The sequence below is a fragment of the Sinohyriopsis cumingii genome, chromosome 17 (assembly GCF_028554795.1).
Source record: "Sinohyriopsis cumingii isolate HCF-2022 chromosome 17, ASM2855479v2, whole genome shotgun sequence".
NCBI classification, from domain to species: domain Eukaryota; kingdom Metazoa; phylum Mollusca; class Bivalvia; order Unionida; family Unionidae; genus Sinohyriopsis; species Sinohyriopsis cumingii.
The window spans coordinates 40,844,891-40,858,881 of NC_142977.1; the positions used below are offsets into that span (position 1 = coordinate 40,844,891).

The window sequence follows — 13,991 nt, forward strand, 5'->3', positions numbered from 1 at the left end:
GTTGTAAACTCATGAACATAAATTGGCCTGACCAGACATTACTAGAAGTCATGATGAAAAAATGAAAATATAACCAATTTACAACTGTTAACAGCTCAGATGTTGGGGACCTTAGAAAAAACAGGATAATCAGTCATCATGTACACCTACCTACCCTTGCATGTCTTGGAACTGGGGATTGAAAATAAGACTTCAGGGCAAAGATAGAACATTGTTTCTACACCAAGTAAGCCTGTTTATCAGCTCTCAAGTGTGGTTTTATGGGGAACCATTTTGCATAGTTTTTTGCTGCATTTTTATTGTAAAAGTAAAAAGTAAACAAGGAAACATTTTTTTCAACTTTTATTTTCATGCATGGAACATGATTATCAAACAAATAAAAGAACTGACAACATTTATATGAATATAGCTGCCTTATGGTTAAAAAAAGCTAGAAAGTTGTTGCAACATAATGGAGCTCTTAGCTCTTCCTATAATTGTTGTTGTTGTTGTAGGCTATACTTGGCGGCCAGTACTAATGGTGGAGTAAGAACCCGGGAAAACCCCAGAAAGAACCACCGACCCATGAGAATCCTATAATGTATGTATTGTGGAAACAAAAATGGGCATGCAAAGAGGTTTTATGATGAAATTTAGATTTGATCTCTAAATTAGACCATTTACATTCTGTGCTGTGAATACATGAACATTTAAGTGATTTACATGTATGGAAGAGTAGATTAAAACTTTGCTGTACTACACAATTTTTTACATAAATCATGTTCTTGTTTTATAGAGAATTAACTGAACTGCAACTAGTACAATATCATAAGGTTAATGGTATTTGCCTTACTATGTACAACATCCACCAGGGTGCAATTGCATAAGATTTCTGTTATTTGCCTTATAATGTACAACATCCACCATGGTACAATAGCATAAGGTCACTGGTATTTGCCTAATTATGTAAAACATCCATCATGGTACAATAGCATAAGGTTACTGTTATTTGCCTAATTATGTACAACATCCGCCATGGTACAATAGCATAAGGTTACTGTTATTTACCTAATTATGTACAACATCCACCATGGTACAATAGCATAAGGTTACTGTTATTTGCCTAATTATGTACAACATCCACCATGGTACAATAGCATAAGGTTACTGTTATTTGCCTAATTATGTACAACATCCGCCATGGTACAATAGCATAAGGTTACTGTTATTTGCCTAATTATGTACAACATCCACCATGGTACAATAGCATAAGGTTACTGTTATTTGCCTAATTATGTACAACATCCATCATGGTACAATAGCATAAGGTTCCTGTTATTTGCCTAATTATGTACAACATCCGCCATGGTACAATAGCATAAGGTTACTGTTATTTGCCTAATTATGTACAACATCCGCCATGGTACAATAGCATAAGGTTACTGTTATTTGCCTAATTATGTACAACATTCACTTTGAAAAATTTAGACAAACTATTTGCTATAAAATACACTGTAAAAGCTGTATGCAGTTGTGATATACTTGAAGCATAATTTGAGGAAAAAATAAAAATAGAAATATCATTGAGATCTGGCAAGCATATCTTAAAATAAAAATTAAACACAAAATATTGATAAGAGATAAAGTGTAGCATAAATACTTTTGAAAGCACTATGGTATAAAATACAGGATAATGTGATAATCCAGTATTTACTATGACATAAAAGAGAGACAGGATAACACAATAATCCACAATTTATTGTGGCATAAAAGAGAGACAGGATAACGTGATAATTCAGTATTCAGTGTATAATTAAAAATTACCCATTTGTAAATGAGTTCTGAAAATGAGAATATGTGAAAAAAGTAATGTTATAGAGGTTAAAAAGATGAATTTTTTTCCAAATGAAGTGATGTCATTCTTCAATCCTTCATTAGTAAATTCCCAGTGTGACATTTTTGACTAAGTTCAGTTCAAATAGAGATATGAATTTTTGTTAGATTGCCTACTGCCTGTACAAGGTGTAGACGAGTTCTTGCTTTATGAATGGTGTCAGTTGTTGGCAACATCATCGTCAGTAGCAAATGTATACCTTGTATTGCTAAGTCAGTATATGTGCAGGAAAGTTTTGCTGTCATCTGACATTTCTTATCTGTCACTTGTAGCTGACATGAATAGCTCAGTTTGATTGGACAGACAACAACAAATATTATTATGTTGTCAGTGAAACTGAAAAGTGTTGCATGTTTATTATATCTCCTCAACATGCTAAAAAAGATAGCATGATATACAGAAAAACCCTAACTTGCTTGGGGTATGGAAGAGGGGGAGCTAGTGTGTGCCAGCCCCCCTGTTGCCAAAAATGAGTATGAAACAAAATATTTCATAGAGCAAGTTGTCTGTACAGTAAGAGGGTTAAAATTATGCCCTGGAAACACATAATGTCGTACCATATTTCATGTCATTTTTCGTACACAAATATTTTTAAAATTAATTTTAATTTATGAAAGATCATGTAAAATATATAATTATCATTTTATGGTACTGACCATATATGAAAAAAAAATGGATTGTTCCCTAACAAGTTCTGTAGATCACTTGCTACTTGACAACTTAAGGGTACAGATGTAAAAAAATAAAGGTATATTTTCTGTCTGATTCTACTCTGAACTCAAGAATCCAATTACAATAAAAATAAATGTACTCAAAGAGATTGTTGTTTTTATGAGAGAGAGAGAATGTCGAAGTGTGCAAGCTTATCTGCATTTAGAGCATACTTCTTTGTAGTTGTTATGGTGTGTAATGTTGTTATGGTGTGTAATGTTGTTATGGTGTGTAATGATGTTATGTTGTGTAATGTTGTTATGGTGTGTAATGTTGTTATGGTGTGTAATGTTATGTTGTGTAATGTTATGGTGTGTAATGTTGTTATGGTGTGTAATGATGTTATGGCGTGTAATGTTGTTATGGTGTGTAATGTTGTTATGGTGTGTAATGTTGGCAATATTATTAAGATAGTCTGAACATTTATTAGTTACAGGTATTATTTATTTGTAAACTGTAGGTAACGATACGAGTCCACGCATCAAGAAATTAAGTGCAACTGGTATTCGTACAGCAACGGAAATCTCATCGAATTGCAGTAAAAAAATTAAAGAACTTGAAAACACGTTTTTGTTAATGTGCATGTGCACATGCATGCATGTGTGTGCATGCTTGCATGCGAGAGAGTGAGAGATGAAACAAAATTTTTTCAGTGTACAAGAATGTATTTATTCAGGGCTGTTTTTATTTGCAGCTTTTGCAAAGAGAAAAAAAGACTATTTTCATTTACCTGACAAATTGTGATAATCCTCACACATGACACTACTATATTCCATTATCAATTAACACCTCTAAATCAACAATTCATTCTTGTTTTAAGTATGATATACACTGTCACAACAACCACATGGCAATACAGTGTTTTTACATGCTAATTTAAACATGCTAAGAACTTTGGTTATTCCTGTTGAAACCTGATAGAGGGTAAGATTCAACAGAAGAGGTCAAATCAGCGAGGCTGCCAATAGGGAAATGAGGCTCTCTTTAGGGAAGTTAAAATCTGTCAATGTCAATATATACAAATTGATTTAATGGAGTCCGTGACTTTCAAATTTACAATAGAAAATGACAAGATTTTTATATTTTATTTCTGTATGACTATGATGAAACACTAAGACTAGTTGACCAATGGGCTGTGGTCATCACTTTAGCATGTACTGATATATAATTTTTGTGGGGTAAGAAAACAATAAAGGACTTATGAACTCATTTTAAAACACACGTGGTGTTTTGTTACAGTGACAGACTTGATAAGGAGAACTAATTAATGATAATATTTAAGGATATGTTCTGTAAAGGCCTTTGTCCAGTTGTTAATAAAGACCAGTAGATACTGTAATGATAATAAGCGTCAGTAATTGTATTTTATCACCAATAAAGAAGACAAGTAAGGGTGGATTGATGAATGGGAGTAGGTTGATAGAAGATTTGCCATTTCAATGAGAGACGATTAAAGATATTTCTCCATGATTATGAATAGTGATTATTTCTTTTATTTCTTCATCTCCTGCTTCATTATTCGATGATAGGCGAAGTTAACAAATAGGGTGGGTCAGTTTTAAATTAGGCAACAAATGTGGTATTATGTGAAGCATACTCTCAGCAAACAATGTATTCATAGTTTGACATATCTATGTCGTACATTGGTTGTTTTTTTTTCGAAGCCATTTGAAATGCGAACTTCTCCTTGAACAAATAAAAATATCAAAATACTTTGTAAAAAAAGTAACAAAAGAATGAAATGATCAGTGACCTGTCTGCTTGTCGTAGTTTGACGTATCTATATTTTACATCGGTATTTTACCACGCTGTTTGAAATGCTTACTTCTCTTCTTGAGTCAAATAAAAAACATCAGCATATTTGGTTAAAAAGTAATAAAAGAATGAAATGAATTATAAATGGAGATTCTTTGATGACATAATCACCTATTTCCTTATTTGATACCTCAATTACAAATTTACAGGAAGCTAACAAAAACTCGGATAAGTTTTAATTGAGGCAACAAATAATTGTTTTTCATTTGGGATTATGCTCAGAAGAAAAATACATTGGCATTTTGACATATCTATATATTACATCAGTATTTTTTCAAAGCCACTGGAAACACACAATTCTCTTCTTGGTTTAAATGAAAAACAGAAGTACGAGGTAAAAAAAATTAATAAACAAAATTATAAGTGACCTTTCTGCGCGATTATAAATGGTGATTCTTTTATTTCTTGATCATTCGATTCATTATTTTATGCCTTACTTAAAAACACCCAAAGTTAATCACTGTTTATATCATACACTTAGCAAAACAATAGTTTCATCACTGGATGTATTTAAATCTTAACTTGGCATATCTTTGAAGCTGTTTGAAATGGGAACCTTCCCAATCATAACACATCAAAATACAAGGTTAAAAATAATACCAAAAAAACAACAACAATAAAACCTACCGTAGCTGTATATAATCATGATTCTATACTCTTGTTAATTTTTGTAAAAACAAAATGGCAATAAGGTATTTTTGAAATTTTGTGTACAATTATTTGAAGGATTGTTTGAAAAATACAAAGTGATATGTACAGCAAAAATATGATACATTTAAATAATTATTATTTTGATAACTGGATTGTGTATGAAAAATTAAAGGGTACGAAAAAATACATGAAATACAGTAGTTTCTGGAGGAGGCTCCTACTATGGGTTCCAACCTAATTACCTCTTGCCTACTTGGTTACACACACACATACACATACATGCACACACACATAATACTAAACAATATTTCTGGATCCATCCCTAAATACCCTTAAAGGACAACTCAGTTTTGCCTTCTATTGATAAATGTTCTTCAAATTCAACAAGGTTTTCTCATAAAATTTCAAGAAAAGGGTTACAAAAATGTTGCCTTTAATCAATAGGTGTCCATTATAAAATTCTAACTAAAACAAACCCTGGCTGAGTAGTACCAAAAGACCTAACAAAAATAGTACTAGCAACTAGCAGCTGTCTTGCTTGGTGCTTGGCATTAGGAGGCTAGTGTTAGGACTGGTGGGCCTTGTGTCAGGATAATGTGACTGGGTGGGACATGATGCTACATGTCTGTAGCATGATGCCCCAGTGCTAGACATTACTATAAACTGTCACACTGAAGACATTGTAGAGATATGATTGAAAAATTGTTAAACTACTTTAAAAATCCAAATCACACACACTAAAATAGACTGCACTATTATACAGAAGGAAAAAATCATCGTAGTTATACAGAGTTGTATCATTGGAAAGAGCAAATAAACACCGTACATAGAGTGATATATATTCTTTTGCATCCCAAAATAACTCTACAGCAGAACCTGTTTTTCAAGATTTTGGATTTAACAAGTTTCCAGGCGCATCATAGTACTGAATTTGGTAATCATGTTATCAGTGGCTTATCTTGTTGTTTGTTTTAATCAAATTGTGTCAGATATCTTTCATCCATAGAGTTCTGTAACAGTACTGAACAGAACCTTTAATTTTGTCTTGTTTCTTTTAACCCTAGATCTTAAGTTGTTGTTGTTGTAGAGTTTAACACCATTTTTCAGCACAAGATAGGCTATACATGGCAGCCAGTATAAATGGTGGAGGAAGAACCAGGCAAAACCCCAGAAAGAACCACCGACCCATGAGAAGCTACTGGCAAGTTTTCTTGCTTACCCATATTGTCTGAATCCAAGACTCGAACCACGAAGATAGAGGTGAAATGGTAGTGATCCGTAATGGAGAGCGCTTTAGACCACTTAGCCACTCGGGGCCCTATATCTTAAATTATCAAGGAGACATTTAAAAAATGATACCCTTTCCCTGACCTTGAAAAACAGTCTTGTCAGAGCCAGCCGACTGATTAACTTTGGTTGTCCCTCCCCATTACATTCAAAGACTATGAATCAGATTATGAGAAAAGATTTGTGGAGGACTATATATTAATATTTGTTCATATATGCACTTTTGTTCTCGTTCAGTTTGTAGAGTATTCTGTCTTTCTTTGTCTTCATTAGAGACACAGAACTACCATTGGAATCTGGAGACAGAAGCATAAGTTGTTGACACACTGGAAGATTTTTCTTTTTGTCAAACATGTTTCCGTTTTATTTATATTCTTGTAAGGCCTGTACTCCTGGTAATCCTTCAGTTTTGCATTTCACAACTTAGTTTTTGCTCATGGGAGTTCCCCATTTCAGGTTGGTGGTGGACCATCCACGTATCTAAAAAACATTGGTGAATGTCTGTAAGTGTTTGTCCGTGTGCAACATTCATGAAAGAATGGGACAAATAGAGTGAAAATGAGGAATAGCAGCAGCAACAGGATCAAGGGCAGTGCCGTGCAACAGATACGACCAAGATAGCCGAGGCAACTGTTTGACTTGGCTTTTCTTCTTTGCCTTGTAGTAACTGCACTAAACCAGGATGATATGGTGGATCTGAAAGAAAAGGTAAAACAGGGTGTTGGCATTCAGAAAGATGCATAAAATGATAACTTTGATGCATTATATTTGCTAAAGGGAAATTTATCATTGAAAAAAGGTCTTAATTTGTCCCATTCATTGCAATTTGGAGAAGAAATTCTTTCTGACAGTACCAAAACATCTTTTATTCTTCTGAACAAAGGGTAAGTTGTGACATATCTAAATTATATTAATAGTTATAAAGTGAAGTAAAGGGACAGAGATAGGGATTTAAGTGTATGTCAAGCAAAAAGTGACTATATAATCGCATATATATATATATATATATATATATATATATATATATATATATATATATATATATATATATATATATATATAACACATATTACTGTAAACAGTAAAGTTTCATGTAACATAAATTTTTATCTCACTTAGGAATGAAATCTATTTGCCAAAATTATTTTATTTTGCTATAAATAATGGAACATCTTGTTTATAAAATATACTTTATGCTGATCAGTAATTGTGAAATTGCTGTTGGAATGTACTAAATTGCAAAGTACCCCCTTCCCAATGTTTGATGCCAAAAATGTGTTTGTCACATGTTGGCTTTTTAGCATAATGTAAAATGTGTTCCCCAATGTTATACAAAAAAGAGAATGGCAGTAAAACTTCTAAGGAGTATGGTAACCAAGGTATGAATTTAGATCTGACCTTTATTGTTGATGTTCAATATGTTTACCTTTCTTCAGTATCCTGGGTCTCCTCTATAATTTCATCTATTGTGGGAGTAACTTGTAGTTCTTTTACTTTTGATCTCCTTTGTAATCCTCCTTCAAAAAGTTCATCATCTGCAGCTAGGGAACCAAGATTTTTAACTGTGGTCTTCACTGGTATATTTTCTGATGAGATTTTGTCCTTCATGACTGGGTCCTGTTGCTCTGCCATTTGCCTTCTCTTTCGTAACTTGTGTTGCTGAGCATTTACCTTGTGTAACTGAGGTAAGGCAGAATAATATATAATTTAAGCAGAGTTTCTGTGTTGATTATGTTTTTGAAATTTGATTTGCTTATATCTATTGAAAATATTGATATTATTGTTTCCAGAACTACTGAAGAAAAGTGCCTGTATGCATTTACCATCATGAGATAAAGGTTTTATGCTAGTTTTAATATTATATTTTTATATATAGTTATATACATAGCGAGGTAAATCATGGTGAAAGCATTTTAATATACATCATTCTGTTACTCTTTTTGTCACACTAAAAGATGGGTAAAGGAAATGCAATTGAATGATTTCATCACAAATAACCTCAAACAGTCACTGTGACCTATATTGCAGGTTTCACTGGCTTAGACTTTCACTTTGTTCTAATTCTAACCCTATCAGAGTTTGTCAAACAAAAGTTATCCTGATAAAGTACCCTTCCACTTTAAATAGGTAATTGTAACCAATATAGGGTGTATTAGCCAGCATTTTCCAAAGCATTTTCCACAGCATTTCCCAAAGCATTTCCAAAGCATTTCCCAAAGCATTTCCCAAAGCAGGCATATTCAGAGCCTGGTTATATTTCTAGCTCCATTCAACTCAATATGACCAAATTATAGACGTTTAAACTTAGTACAGGGATGCAGCATTTCTGCTGTGATAAGCCCACAAAGTCTGACAAGCTAACGTAAAGAAGGGTGTGGGGTTTATCACTGGACACAAAGTTTGATGATGGGTCTATCAGCATGATAATAATAGGCAATAATGATAAATCTGTTTAATCTGTTGTTGCCTCTCACCTCTTGCAGTTCTGCCTGGATTGCATCTGTCTTAGTTTCAACCTCCTTCCTGTGAGTCTCTAATGCAGTCATTTGATTATTAAGGTCCTCCCTCATTTCCTGGAATTGTGTAAAACAAAGACCTGTTCTATTCAAATAGCAATTAAAGTTTGGTAAAGGCTGTTGTTAACACTTTTACAGTGGTAGCAGCCATGAGAGCAAAAACTGTTGCAGATTATAACCTGTGAAAAACAGGTTATTAATAGAAGCCAGTTGACAGATTTTTTTGGTGGTATATTTGTGCCCCAAGATTATCGTCCTTTATTTCAATACATGAATGAATTTGCATGTACCGAGGTCATGCCATTTGGCCTAGTGTAGTGATACAAGTGTTTAAAGTTGCCTGCTTGTCAAGGCATAAGTCAGACGAGTGGGCTCCCTATGTATAATCATGCAATTCATTACTTACAATTTGAGAGGAAGCACTTACTCTTTCAGGGATGTAATTTCAGTTATGGAGTGCCCATATCATGATCGTATAATTATTACAAAAGAAACAAACTTTTCTCTGATAATTGGTTTCTTTCTTCAAATACATGAATACTAAGAAGTAGGTTTCAATGGAGTCATCAGTTTCAAAATGAAAGACTGGTTTTACCCATGGGTGGGAGTCTGTTAGCAATTAAACCAGGGACAGTCATGAGCGAAATCAAACCATTATGGTGCAGCTAAGGCATGAATTTCACTAATATTGCCTGCTAATGATAGAGTGACTGGGAAGTAGGTTCAATCCGAAAGATGAATTAAAAAAGATATAGACATTGATTCAAATGGTACTTTCATCAGCCATGTAAAAACGTGAACAGTCATGCATAAAAAATTACTGGAAGATTGCAGAGGTTTTTTGGGGAACAGTAACTGTTGATAGTGATTGGTGCTAATGTTTAATTCCTCGAATAACCGTAAGAGGAGGTTAGCTATTTGTGGTACCAAGGTTTTGAAAAGAGAGCTGTTTCTCTGCTCGTGCCCCTCGAAGAAGGCTTTCCATTTTCTTTCAGAGTGATTGGACCTTCCTGCCCGAGTAATTATGTATATCACCAGTTCAGAAAAATGTTTCTTTCTAAGTTGTTTCATATGAGCTAAACATGCAGATTCGGCATTTCTGGAGTTGGGATAGAAAGCCATATTTGGGGTTGTTTAAGCGATTGTGAAAAGGGCAGAGCATTCTGGGAACCCTCTTCTCTGGGTTCACAAAGGTGACAAGTTGCAATATTTTCTGCTTAATGGAAACAAGCAGGACTATTCAGCACTCAGATTCCATCACCTTATAACATAATTTGATTTGAGGTGGAGTTGAGTGTATATATAACGAAATGAAACCATTCTATACTAAAGAAAGAGCACACTAGTGATCCTTTTGGGTTTGAGAATAAAAGGTTGTTAGTTTTGCATTCCTCACTGGATAAAAATCGGCGATGGATCAATCCCAACAGGAACATATTCAGCTGAAAACAAATGGGAGAGATTGTGAACAGACCATTTTGTGTAAAGCTCTTGATTACACTAGGACAGTTAGCCTGCAGGGACACTGAACCTGATCAGGGAAAGTCAGGCTTGAAGGTGGATTTGTCGATCATGACACCACCTGAGATAAAACCAAACAAGAATATCTGATGCTTTAGGTCTCTCTTAACTTTGAAGGTAATATATCTTGATAGAGGTGTTGGAAGAAATTAGAATGCCTTTTCCAGATTGTGTATCCTGCTACGATTGAAAAGCATTCACTAAGATGACTGTTTCCACACTGGTGTGTGTTAACTGCTCATATGAAAGACGACAAAAGATAGTCACCTTATACTGTCATACTGGCATCCATGTGAATCAAGATTTCTTGCAGCTGGTGCAGAAACCAAATACCTGCCATAACCTTGGAGAGATCTTCCCATTTGCCAAGTTGGAGCATCATGTATGCCAAAGCTTTGATTATGTAGTGTAGTTGGCAAAGATTCTGTCACAACTGAGATAAAAAGACCATTAACATGGATCTCATATGCTGGAAGCCCATTAACAGGGATCTCATATGTAGGCAGCCCAAATCTGGGGTCCCTAGCCAAATACAGTATTCAGCTTTTTAAAAGGATAGAATACACCACAAGGGCGATCATCAAAGTAAAACCCTGATGGAGGCAAACCCAACTGACAAAGTGTGTGAACTGCACATCTCGGTGAATGAAAAGCTGGGATATGATAATGTTGGATCTATCCTTGTTTACAGGAATTTGTGGCAATACAAGAGAGTAATGAGGGACTATGTGTATTTGTACAAAAAGTTGCTCATCTTGAGTTTTGATGGACGTTATAAAAACAAGTTCTGTGTCAGGAATGTGGACATTGATGTTGTCCTGAGAACAGTGCACTAAGGATTGAGCCTTTGGAATTTCAGGGAAGACTCGTGAATGGCAATATGAAGATACCCATCTTGGAGGTCTAAGCAAACTGTTGATAGTCCCTCTCATTGAGGGTTGGCCTCAGAATCTCAACCCTTGGCTTAAGTGTCCGTGCATATTGTAAGTAGATGGTTGGTACTTTCATACTGACATGGTACAGGGTGGATAAAAAGTAAGGAATATTTACACTTTATTCAAAAGAAGGCAGTTCATAGTTTTCTGCAGTCTCATGAGTACTGGAAGCCTGACACAATAGTAAGCAAATTCTGCAAGCCATGCTTTAGCACTTGCATTGCTAAAAGAAGTAAAGGATATGGTTAGTGTCTGTTTTCACTTGAGAAAGCTGGATTTGCTGGGTAGTGAATATTCTCATAAAATATGACCAGATAATGTATTTTTTGGTACAAGATTGGGCAAGATTTCATAAGGGGAGATGTCTTACTAAAGAGGGATGTCGATATATTGCAGACATTTCTTTAATGTTTCTGTTTTGCCAATATTATACATTCATCTGAGCGACTTAGGGGTATCAGATTTGGAAAGAAATCGTTTCTATTGCTTTACTATAACCGTAAATAGAAGATCTTTGGGGGGTTGGCATACAAACCAACTTAAAAGATTTAGACAGGTTAACCACAACTATCATGGCCTCTGCATCAGGTTCCTGCGGAATACTTATGTAAATATAAGTCCTAACTAACTCTCTTGGAGTAATGTGACTATTTCTGTTAAGTGTGCCATGATCAGATCAGTTTATACAAAGTCATTTAAAATTTAATCCATTTAATTGACCGTTGTCTAATGGCAGAGTTTCACATCTTACTAATCTGAAAAGACTATTCATATTTTCATGTTGAAGAATTCAGGCATATATAAAGTATTCAGTTTTTATCTTTATTAAGTCATACTGAAAGACAGATTGCAAAGATATAAATTGCCTTTTTGATGCCATAAGCATGACATAGACCAACAATAACAAAGATAAAGTTGCCAAACATTTAGTTGTGAAGTGATGAAACACTTTTCTTCTGGAGAAACTGAGCCTACCAATTCTTTTTGTGACCAGACGTATGACTATAGTCTGAATATACCTCTCCATTTGTTCCCCCCCCTACAGATTCCAATAAAAGAAATCTTTAATGTCATAAAATGTGCTTAGAACTTAGTTAATACATTCATTGATTTATAATGTCTAACCTGAATGTGACCCGAGTGGCCCTAATACTGGCATTCTCTGTTCCTTGCATGCTAAACGGACCTTCCATACTAACACAGGGCCATGTTGCGTACAAAATGGGTGAGTTGATTTCCCAAGAAAAACATTGTGACGTAGTTCATCTTATTTGGTGCTGCTGGATAATTCCGTAAATTAGCACAATGTTAAGAGTTTAGAGTAATATCCCTTTACAAACATGTACATAGAAAATACACCGCTTCTTAAATCCACATGAAAGGCAAATTTGTAGTTGTAATTCTTTTCCTTTGTTTGATTCAACATGTGCTTACATACCTGCTGAAAATGGATTTTTCCAGGAACATGAAATGACTGGCAAACAGGGCCATCTTTTACACTGAAAACTTCTGTTTTGGAATGAAACGCAATGATGATAATGGTGTTAAGGTCCCACCTGGACATAATCAGATTTGAAATTATAAATCAATAAATGAACTAAGTTCTGTGTATCTTTTATCTCATGTTTGCTTTTCATTTTTTTAAATTGGCAGAAGAGTACAAATAAACGGAGAGGAATATTCAGATGATATAATATCTTAGTAAATTCTTCTATTAAATCGTAAGTTATGCAGTTTAAATTTTATTGTGATTAACGAGAGAAACCAAAATATTTTAATTTGATTCGAATTTATAGTCAGGGCAGGGATTGTTATATAGGTCTCTGGTTTCCTTACAAGAGATGGTCTCTAATTTGACTGATACTGCTCCTTGTAACATACCTTATTTATTTTCCAGTATTGCCACTTTAATTCCTCCAAAATCAATTAACTTTAATCGAGTAGAAAAACACATGTGAGTGTGAAATGTGTATAAAATTGATGTTTACGCAAGGCACTTCAAGCAATCAAGTAAACAACCAGCAATCAGTCAACCACTAAAAAAATAATAAATCAATGAGCAAAAATATTTTTCTAAATCAAAAGATATATAACCTGTCTATGCTTCTGTAAACCTCTTTGAAGGTCCAATATTTCTTCTCTTTCTGTTTCCCTCGCTTTGTGGAGTGTTGGGATTTCAGACCTATATTGTCCAAGGGTTTCAGTTAGGGATGCTATTTTTTCTGTCTGGTCTTCTTGAGCAGCATTTAAGTTTTCAAGTCTAAAAATTGAATAATAACGATATTAGTAATAATAAATTCAGTGATTTTTTTTTACCCCGCCTATTATGGCGAAGCTGCCAAAATTAGACATCGATGAAAAATCGGTGACACTCATGACAGAGCTGGAGAGTTATTGGATAGACATAGAAAGCAGATAAGTATATGGGTCTATTTTACAAGATAATAACAATAATAAGAACGAAAATGCATAAAGGGGCAATAATTGATTAATGACTTTGATATAATCTTGACTGATATGACTGGAATACCATCAGACTGAGAAATGTATTCACCCCAGTTCCTCAAACAGCTTTCAAGATGCTTAGCAAAAACAAAAAAAAACATAAAATATTGTCCTTTGCCTTAAAGATAGGACCTCATATATGGAATGCAACACATTATATACCATACACGAACAGCC

General features: G+C 34.3%; 1 protein-coding gene across 6 annotated transcripts in view; it reads right to left on the reverse strand.

Annotated features, from left to right (window-relative positions):
- Positions 1-327: 327 nt before the first annotated feature.
- LOC149778480 (uncharacterized) overlaps positions 328-13,991 on the reverse strand; it is a 119,961-nt gene continuing 106,297 nt past the window's right edge. For all 6 annotated transcript variants that reach the window (XM_089939348.1, XM_089939350.1, XM_089939349.1 and 3 more), the window contains 4 exons: positions 13,404-13,569; positions 8,812-8,910; positions 7,764-8,017; positions 328-7,033 (listed from right to left, as the gene is read on the reverse strand). In XM_089939348.1, coding sequence (XP_089795474.1) covers positions 6,790-7,033; positions 7,764-8,017; positions 8,812-8,910; positions 13,404-13,569 — 763 coding nt within the window. In that variant the 3' untranslated portion in view covers positions 328-6,789. The remainder of the gene's footprint in view (positions 7,034-7,763; positions 8,018-8,811; positions 8,911-13,403; positions 13,570-13,991) is intronic.